This window comes from Rhinopithecus bieti, unplaced genomic scaffold, assembly GCF_001698545.2.
Source record: "Rhinopithecus bieti isolate Rb0 unplaced genomic scaffold, ASM169854v2 scaffold_16601, whole genome shotgun sequence".
Classification (NCBI taxonomy): domain Eukaryota; kingdom Metazoa; phylum Chordata; class Mammalia; order Primates; family Cercopithecidae; genus Rhinopithecus; species Rhinopithecus bieti.
Genome location: NW_016808732.1, coordinates 934,321 through 944,167, shown reverse-complemented (window position 1 = coordinate 944,167; position 9,847 = coordinate 934,321). Strand labels below are relative to the sequence as shown.

General features: G+C 49.0%; 1 protein-coding gene across 2 annotated transcripts in view; it reads left to right on the top strand.

The window, feature by feature from the left end:
* Positions 1-6: 6 nt before the first annotated feature.
* GMPR (guanosine monophosphate reductase) overlaps positions 7-9,847 on the top strand; it is a 48,480-nt gene continuing 38,639 nt past the window's right edge. For both annotated transcript variants that reach the window (XR_001888194.1, XM_017887088.1), the window contains exons 1-2: positions 7-175; positions 7,357-7,476. Coding sequence is in view for 1 of the 2 variants with exons in the window: in XM_017887088.1 (XP_017742577.1) it covers positions 89-175; positions 7,357-7,476 (207 nt within the window). In the remaining variant the exon portion in view is untranslated. The remainder of the gene's footprint in view (positions 176-7,356; positions 7,477-9,847) is intronic.

Sequence of the window (9,847 nt, the reverse complement as noted above, 5' to 3'; positions counted from 1 at the left end):
GCCGCGGCACAGCAGCCCCGGCGCCCCCCGCGCCGCCGCCCCCGTCCCGCCGTCGCCGCCGCAGCCAGGAGCCAGGAGCCGCCGCACCATGCCCCGCATAGATGCGGACCTCAAGCTCGACTTCAAGGATGTCCTGCTCCGACCTAAGCGGAGCAGCCTCAAGAGCCGAGCCGAGGTGGGGGCCGTTCGGAAGTCGCAGTGGGGCTGGGATTTTTTTTTTCCGGGTGGCGCGGGGCAAGTGGGTGGAAGGGGGTGGCACGGAGTTACCCTGCCTGCTTTGGTGTTTGAGGCCGGGGCGCTGCATCCCTGTTCCCCCGCCCCAGCACCTGCCGGGACGTGAGGTGTCTTTAAGGGCGGTGATACGGGGGCCCTTGAAATTCTCTACACGTCGGTCCCGTTAGGTGGCCTAGGGGGAGTTCACAGTGAAACTCGACCACAGATGAGCAGAGATCCAGTGGTCAGTTGGTTTAGAAGGAATGGGGGTACGAGGGCGCATATAGCAAGAAAAGGAAACTGGAGAGGGGACGAGAAAAACAACTGCAGATCCCGGTGATTTTTGGCAGCATCTCCTAGTGCTGAGAATTGCTGCTGCTTTCGCTTCAGGTCCAGCGGTGGAATTTAGTGAATGCGTCTGAAAAAAACAGGAGAACCCAGGGCACAAGTTCAGTGTTTCCTTTCGGAGTTTGGCGGCCTTGCTGGCAGTGGGGCTTGGAGACTCTGCGGTACTGGACAGTCCGCGGTCCCAGCCTAGCCCTGGAGAAGCGGAAAGCTTTGGGGTGGGAGAGGTGGGGGCAAATTGGAAGCCTCGGGCATTTCCCTGGTTCTGCCTGGATGTACTCAAATCCTAAGAACAGGTGGAGACCGGACTGGAAATAGCCTGGAGCTAGGGGAAGGGAGATCAGCCCCTGAAGGATAAACTAGTTGCACTGAAAGGCAGAGTGCCCCGGGGTGGTGTGCGCTGGTGACTGTGGCTTTGCTGAGAGCTGGAGAGGAAGGTGAGGAAACTGGACACGGCTGAAGGCTGAGGCTGAAGGAGTAAACACTAGGAGGCTGGGCCAACCTGCACAGCTCCGTCCGTCCAGCTCCACAAACAAGACCATAAATAAATCCCCTCAGCAAAGAAGTCCGCTGCCCACTCCGGTGACAGGCCTAACTGCAGTGCCTGGGGCTGCCAGCCGAGGGCTTGCTTGGATTGGGGAAGCCTCGGCGTTAGCCAATGACTAAACCAAGTGGCCTTCCATAAGCGGCAGCATTGGCTGGCTGGAGCCCGGCAAGACTGGAGGAGGTGAGGGAGGAATGATTAAAGCTTATCACCCCAGATTGGGTGACCCTGTGCGTGTCCCTCATGACCTTTCAGGTGCTAAAGAGGGGGCCTCTCATGGAACAAAAACAGTTTGGAGGGCAGGCCTGGGCCTCTGGAAGCATGAGCTGTAGCCAGTACCTAAGGCAAGACCAAGATGAAATACGGGGATTCTGGATATGCTAATAATTTGGTGGCCTCAATATTCTTTAAATATTCAAAATGTATTTAGAAGAGAGAAACTTATTTTCAGAAAATTGGATGTTCAAAACAAAGATATACTTATTTTCTGAACCAGAAAACATGTTGAGAAGGTAAAATATTGAACATAAATGTAATAGGGCCAGGCACAGTGGCTCACACCTGTAATCCCAGCACTTTAGGAGGCTGAGGTGGAAGGATTGCTTGAGGCCAGGAGTTTGAGACCAGCCTAGGCAACATAGCAAGACCTCAGCTCTACAAAAAATTTAAAACATCAGCCAGGGCAGTTGTGCACACCTGTAGTCCCAGCTACTTGGAAGGCTGAAGCGGGAGGATGGCTTGAGCCCAGGAGTTGGAGATTACAACAGAAGTTTAAAAAATTAGAGCAATGGTGCACACCTGTAGTCCCAGCTACTTGGAAGGCTGAGGCGGGAGGATGGCTTGAGCCCAGGAGTTGGAGGTTACAGTGAGCTATGATGGTGCCACTGCACTTCAGCCTGGACAACCCTGTCTCTAAAGCTAAAATGAAATTTATGTAATAGAATGAATTACTCCTTCTCAGAGAATACTATCACATCATGCGACAATGTCATGTAACACTTGGCTTTACAATTTGGGCAGATTGTAACTACTAATGTTCCAGTTTGGGATGGCACCTTTGCAATCTTCATGTACACATTGCAGTGAGAACTCAGTGCCCTTGAGATGTCTTTTTTATATTTTACGTTCGTGGGAGTTTGTCAGCCACGGGCCTGGAGACTGAAGTTAACCAGCATTGCGTTTCTAATCGGTTGCCATGATGGTTTAGCTCCCTGGTGCGTGAGGCTATTGCCTGGCCGACCACCCCCATGATCTGACTTTACTTGCCTCAGTGGCCTTGAGGGATCTAGTTGGGCCTCCCTAATCCCCTCTCAATGTTTTCTCAGTTTGCTTGTTGATGCCTGAAATTTTTCATAGGCAGATAAAAACTTTTCCTTGCACAATCAGAAGCTTAAAATGTGTGCATCCTGGCAGAAGTAATATCTGGAGGCAAATTGGAAACTGAACGGTAGATGACCGACATTGAGCCTAACAGCGGATTTGTGTGGAGCCAGGAAAGAGAACGTACACCCTGGGAGTAGAGTCTGGCTGGGGGAGGAGGGTATTGACAGCTGATGATGGGCTTATCCTCGTGACAGTTTTGCTAAGAGCCAGGCCCAGCAATGGATCGTCAGGCTGTAAGCAGGAAACGGACAGTAAGAGTGATCTCCCCCTCAGAAGCTTCAGGACTCCTGCAAGGACATTTCCACCAGCCTCCCATAAATGAACATGAATGAAATGAATCTGAGCTCACCTCTGAGAGGCAAAGAATACAGGTAGCAGTGGCCCAGGTGGCTTTAGCCTGGATTCTCCAGAGAGGCATTCATCTCTCAAATGTCTAGTCCCTGGCATGGAAGAATAAAGCTCCACAGGGTCATGTGGGGACATTTGGATAATCTTTTTCTAAGAAAAAGATGAGTTTGTGGATTGAGACAAGACCTTTGTTTTCATCTGATATGCTGGGGAGCCTGCATTCTCCCTGAGTGTTTCCTTCCTTAGAACCCATTTCTGACTTAAACATTCTACCCTAGTCCTTAAGCTAGTAAGAATGTGCAATGGTGTCATCTTGGCTCACCACAACCTCTGCCTCCCGGGTTCAAGCTATTCTGCTGCCTCAGCCTCCCAAGTAGCTGGGATTATAGGCATGCGCCACCACACCTGACTAATTTTGTATTTTTAGTAGAGACAGAGTTTCTCCATGTTGGTCAGGCTAGTCTCGATCTCCCGACCTCAGGTGATTCGCCCACCTCAGCCTCCTAAAGTGCTGGGATTACGTGCCCGGAAATTTCTCCTTTTTATAAGAACAACAGTCATATTGGACTGGGGCTCACCCTCTTGACCTCACCTTAGCTTGATCATCTGCAGTGACCCTATTAACTAAATTAAATAAGGTCCCATTTACAGGTACTAGAGGTTAGGACTTCAACATTTTTTGTGGGGGGAGACATAAATCAACCCATAACAGTCTTTATAAATTTTGCTTTGGAAAATTAAAGAGTTTGGCGCTGTTCTGAGTCATGAATGCATTAGAATCGCCTAGGGAAACACTCCAAAATACACATCATGTGTCCAGCACAAAGGTGGTGATTCATGAAGTTTGAGGCAGCTGGAGCACGAGTATTTTGGAACCACTTCTAAGAGGGTTCTGATGGGTACCCGGGTGTGCTGGACCAGCCTCTGAAGCCCTTTCTATTTGTGGAACCCTGCGGCTTGCTGGTAGCACTGCAGCTGGACATGAGCTTCTCACGAGCCTGATAACTGATGGTGAGGCTTTCAGGGCTTGGATGCACATTCAGAAGTCTGGGCTGGGGCCACCAAACGCTGCAAAAGGCTGGAGGCCAGAACACAGTATTCTTACCTTTTAGCCAGGCATTAGTTTATCCCACGTGTTTTGAGCCACTAGAACTACAAAGTTGGAAGACGTTGTCCCTGTACTCAGACAGGTGTTACAGATAATGAGCAATCTATATAATTATGTAATAAAATACAATATATAAAATAATTGCTTGACTCGGTGCCATCTGTAGATCTAGGAAAAGGAGCCTCTGTCCTGGGTCCCACGTCTGCCCCCTTGATTGCATCCCTCCTCACCGGGCAGGGCCTGTGGGCTATGCTGTTCCTTAGGCTGTGCTCTAAGTACTCGGGATCCTGGATATCCTTCCCCAAGTGACTTTGAGCTGACTCTAAGGCCTTCATGGGTTTTTTGCCCTGGTATGTTTCCAAGGGCCACCCATGATGCTGGTGTGCTCACCTCCAACCCAGAGCGGGCAAGTGGCAGTTGTTTATGGAAAAGTACGTGGGTATGCACAGAGCTTCATGTGCAGACTGAAGGTGGGGGGCGGGGGGCTGTTCCTCTGTGCATACATAAGGATTTAGGTGAGAAGGGAAGAGGGGCAGACTGAGGCCCAGGGCCAGCTCCCCACCACCATGTTCCGCCTTTCTGGTTGTGAATGAAATTGTTTTTTTTTAGGGTAGGAGGTTAGAACCTATTTTAGGTAGCAGTTTGTTGGACTTATTACATTGAATTATTTAGGAATGTGGTAGGTGGGCCTCTATTTGTACTTTTTTTTTTTTTGGAGACAAAGTCTCACTGTCACTCAGGCTGGCATGCAGTGGCATGATCATGGCTCACTGGAGCCTCAGCCTCCCGTGTTCAATCATCCCACCTCAGCCTCCTGAGGAGCTGGGACTATAGGCTCGTGCCACCCAAGCCTGGCTAGTTTTTTGTATTTTGTGTAGAGACGGGGTTTCACCATGTTGCCCAGGCTGGTCTCGAACTCCTGAGCTCAAGTGATCTGCCTGCCTCGGCCTCCCAAAGTACTAGGATTACAGGTGTGGGCTACCATGCCGGCCCATTTACACTTTTGAGCCCCTGACATGTTGGGTGGCAGGACTGGCTTTAATGAAGGCCTGTTAAAGAGCAGCAGAGATGTGTGTTAGCAGATGGGGGAGGGGACTTTGTTACTTTATGTTCCGTTTCAGGTCAGGCTTAGACAGGGAATCAAATCTATATTTGGCGTACTGGCCGTCTGTGCCAGACTAAGTGCCAAGTGCTGTTCCTGTGAGGCTGAAATATTTATCTCTGCCAGTGAACAACTGGCCTGGGTTATGTGTGTGTGTCTGGGCGGATAAAGTTGGGGAAGATCACTTTATTTCTCATTCTTAGAATTAATGATGGCAAAGAGCTAGCTCATAAAAAGGACTGGAAATGAGGGGAAGCATTTACTGTTAAGGCTGCCCTTTTCCATGAAGAGCTCTGCATTTTGTGTCCTGCTGATAGGTTTTGGCGTGCCAAGAAAAACCCATTGTGATCTCAGCCGGGTGCAGAGTGTAGCAGCTAGCCCCATGCCTATTGGAGGATAGAAGAGTAATTTGAGACCAAGGAATTCTGATTGTTTCAAGCCTGCCAAGCCAAATGTTAGAGAGCCATTAGCCGCATACAGGGTTGCCGTGGGTAGATCCCTTCAGTTCTCTTTCAGAATGTCGCTATAACGTGTTCCACTGAAGTATGACCCAGAGTCATCAGGAAGGAAGTGGAGAAAGGGACGCGCGGCTGCGCGTAGGTTCGTGCACTTCTAGCATCTCATTTCTCCTCACTGATTGCTGTGTGAGGCCTGTGCAGTCATGTTTATGACATCATTCATCCAAGATGCCTTCTGGACACAGAACCCTGTGTTGAGCAGCAAGAGAAATGAAAAGGCTTAAGGGGCGGAGCTGTCCCATGGTGTTTCCTGACTTAATGCTGATTGCAAAGTGAAAGTTGCCTCAAGTGAAAAAAATGAGAGGAGTATCTAGGTAAACATGGCAGAAAATGAGTCTTGCTGGCGTAATTCATGAAGCCAGGGTTAATGTAAGTCTAAGTTACTTCAGAAGCGTAAGATTCACACCTGTGCTTCTCTGGCCAGTTCCCCTTGGGGAAGCACTCACTTCTAATGTGGTTTGTGTCTATCAGAGTCCAGCCAGAGAAACAAACAATGCTGACTGTTTAAAACATGGAATTGAATGTGGGGCATCCTCACACACCTGAGGATATTGAGGCACCCCAGAGATCAGCAACAGCAAGAAGCCACCCCTACCTTAGGGCGAGGGTCAGAGGGAGAAGACAGTGCTCTGGAGCCCAGGAAGGGACTGGGCTCGCTTAGGGAAAGCTGGAACAAGGAATACGCAGGCCTGTCTGGTCAGAGGATCCAGGCCTGGAGGCGACACAGCTGCTCTGGAGAAGCTGCCTAAGGCAGCGGGGTTCTGGGAGAACTACCCTGACTTCCCCCCACCCCTGCCTGCCACTGTCCTCCAGTTTCCCATCCAGTGTCCTCCATTGACCAATCCCAGCCAGAAATGAACTTGAGAAGTGGAACCTGTAACAGGTAGCCTTCCTGGGATAAGAGCAGGCTGAGGATGATGGGTGGGTAGACAGGCTGGCATCTGCCCTGGGTCAGAGAAGTAATTCGGACTCTTCTAGCTCTTGATGAGTGCCTGGCTCTATCTAGCACGTGGCTTCTGTCAAGCCCGCCCTTGTGGCTGTGTTGTTCTGGATTGCCGATAGCAGGGTTAGTCCTACATGCCCTGATCTCGAAGTTAAGAAGAACTGGAGCCCCCGTGCCCACCCCTCTGCCCCCCAGCTGCTTGCAAGTCAAAGGAACAAGTGTTGATATGCGGGAACATATGGTTGCAATGTACTTTCCACCAGCTTTTTGAAAGATCCTCATAATTAAAGCAGCCGTGGAGGGTAAAAGGCAAAGGGATTAATGGTGTGGTGCTCACTGCAGGGCGAATTTGGAGTGGGGCTCTAGGTGAAAGGTAAGAAGTGAAGGGATTGTTCCAGGACGAGGGCCATGGTTGGCAAGGAAGAGTGGAACAGGTGCTCCCAGGAGGGGAGTGGTTTCTATAGAGCTTGGAGGTGGGGCGAAGATAACATGTACGAGGGTCTTTAGGGATGCGGATAGAAGGCGGCAGTGGGGTTGGAGAGGCTGGGAAAGGAGGAGAGAGCTTCCGATTCCGAGGCTTGTCTCGATGGTGGAATTTCCAGTGCCTTCTGCTGGTGCTTGAGCAAGGAAAGTGAGGAGCCCATTTCATTTGCACCTGAATCCAGTGCGTTACCTGGTTTCCTTTGCGACTCTGGTGTCTTTGGAATACTTGTCTTTGACCCCTAAGAGAATCCAGGGACCTTTGTGTTGTTCTTACTCACTCCAAACTCCAGAAATTCTGCACATTTCACATAAGAGCAAAGCACTCATATCTTCCACCACCCCCCCCCTTTTTTTTGTTTTTGCCAACAGGTGGATCTTGAACGCACCTTCACGTTTCGAAATTCAAAGCAGACCTACTCAGGGATTCCCATTATCGTGGCCAACATGGACACTGTGGGCACATTTGAGATGGCAGCCGTGATGTCACAGGTGAGGCGGTAGGCTTTTGTTTTTTTCCTTTGCTGCTCACAATATGGACAGGTTATCAGGAGCCCACCCTGGCTTTATACACAGGGAAGAGTAGAAATGTGAGATGTTTTGGGTCATTCTCTGTCTTTCCTTTCAATCAGAAAGTGGACAGCGTCTGGACTTTGTGTTCAGTGAGATGGTCTAGATCTGCATCCATTGCTTCCGTGAAAATGACTGTGATGCTTTTGGAAATTAGAGATACAAAAAGAAGCTAGACAACACGAAGAGTGCCATATTGCAGAAAAGTGACAGCCCCTTTAAAATTAAGGCAGAGCTGTTTTGTATGCAGTCTGTGCTGCAGCATTTACTGTATAATTATGTCGAATACATGTATCGAGTGCTTATGTGCAAAACACTGCAGATAATGTATTTCTTTTTTTTTAGATGGAGTCTTGCTCTGTCGCCCAGGCTGGAGTGCGATGACACAATCTTGGCTCACGGCAACATCCACCTCCCTGGTTCAAACGATTCTCCTGCCTCAGCCTCCCAAGTAGCTAGGATTACAGTCACATGCCACCACACCTGGCTAATTTTTGTATTTTTAGTAGAGATGGGGTTTCACCATGTTGGCCAAGCTGGCCTTGAACTCCTGACCTCAGGTGATCTGCCTGCCCCAAGTGCTGGGATTACAGGTGTGAGTTACTGTGCCTGGCCTGTATCTCTTAATTCTTGACACAGCTCAACAAGATAGGTTCCTTTTACAGATGAGGAAACTGAGGCAGAGAGGGGAGGGGTAGGTCACTTGCCCTAGGCCCTCAGCCAGATATATACAGAGAGAGAATCAGGATTCCAACCCAAACTGACTCTAGAATCTAAGGAATTTACCCCTCAACTTAAATGGACAGATCACAGTACAAGCTCAAGGTCTCATTTAGCCAACTACGACAGCCTAATTTTCCATAAAGAGGGTAGTGAATATCCTGGCTTTGGATGGGTGTGTAGTGGCTCACACCTGTAATCCCAGGATTTGGGGAGGTGGAGGCAGGCGGATTGCTTGAGCTCAGGAATTCAAGACTAGACTGGGCAACATGGCAAAGCCTCATTTCTATAAAAAACAAAAAAATACGAAAATTGGCTCGGTGTGGTGGCATGAGCCTGTAGTCCCAGCTACACGGGAGGCTGAGGTGGGAAGATCACTTGAGCTGGGAGGCAGAGGTTGCAGTGAGCCAAGATAGCGCCACTGCACTCCAGTCTGGGTGACAGAGCAAGACCCTGTCTCAAAAAAAAAATCAAAAAAAACAAAAAAAACCAAAACTCATTGTGTAGATCAATCTGAGAAGTACTGTTTGTTAAAATAAAACTTAAAAACAAATTAAAAATAGTGTCCTGGCTTTGGGAAAGATAAAGGAAAACCCGTTTGTGGGCAGGACCTTTATGGGTGAGGGGCAGAGCATCTTCTGCATCCTAGATGTGGAATGTCTGCTGCACTCAGGGGTTCTGTCTTTCCTGTGGATAATGCCTGCCAAGTGAAAAGGTAAATCCAATTAGTTGAGAGAGCTTCTCACTGTGAGCAGCAAGTCTAACCACAGGAGGCGCTGAGATTCATTATTAGCCAGCGATTCGAAGGAAAAGATTCTCAAATAAATGATGAGCTCCCAAAATGGAGTAGGGGTGGTCTGTCAGATGCCATGATCACTTGCATGTCTGTCAAACCTCAGCCCCTACTGAGCATTGGGCCAGAGGCTAATAAATTAATTGCTAAGGAACTGGTATTTTTTTTCTCCTCACCCTTTCCCTGCTTTGCTCTGTCATGAGCCATTGCTACTGATGGATTATGTGTTAGTGTAAAAGTGAGGGGAACCAGGGAGCAATCAAGTCTGATTAATTCACATAATAGATTATAGTCCAGGAAAAACCTAGAACTTGCTGTGCTCTTCCCATTTTCCTGGGAAGTCTCCCTGCTAAGGGAATAGCATAGACTGGTGTAGCTAACCATGGATGGCTACTGTGAATTTCCTGTTTCTAGGATCCATAGAACTGGTGCAAGTTACTAAAGTCATAGAAGTTTAGGATGAGAAGTTGTAGATGGGGACATAGGTAGCCCCAGAGAAGTTAGGTGGGAGGCTTCTGTTAAAGGGCAAGGTGTACAATCTCCATAGTCAGATCCGAGTTTGACTCTGGCCTTCGCCTCTTCCTAGCCATGCACGCAGTTGTTAAATTTTGTAATTTTTTTTTTTTTTGAGACCGAGTTTTGCTCTTGTTGACTAGGCAACAAGGCAGTGGTGCCATCTTGGCTCACTGCAACCTCTGCCTCCCAGGTTCAAGTGATTCTGCTGCCTCAGCCTCCCGAGTAGCTGGGATTACAGGCACTCCACCATGCCCGGCTAATTTT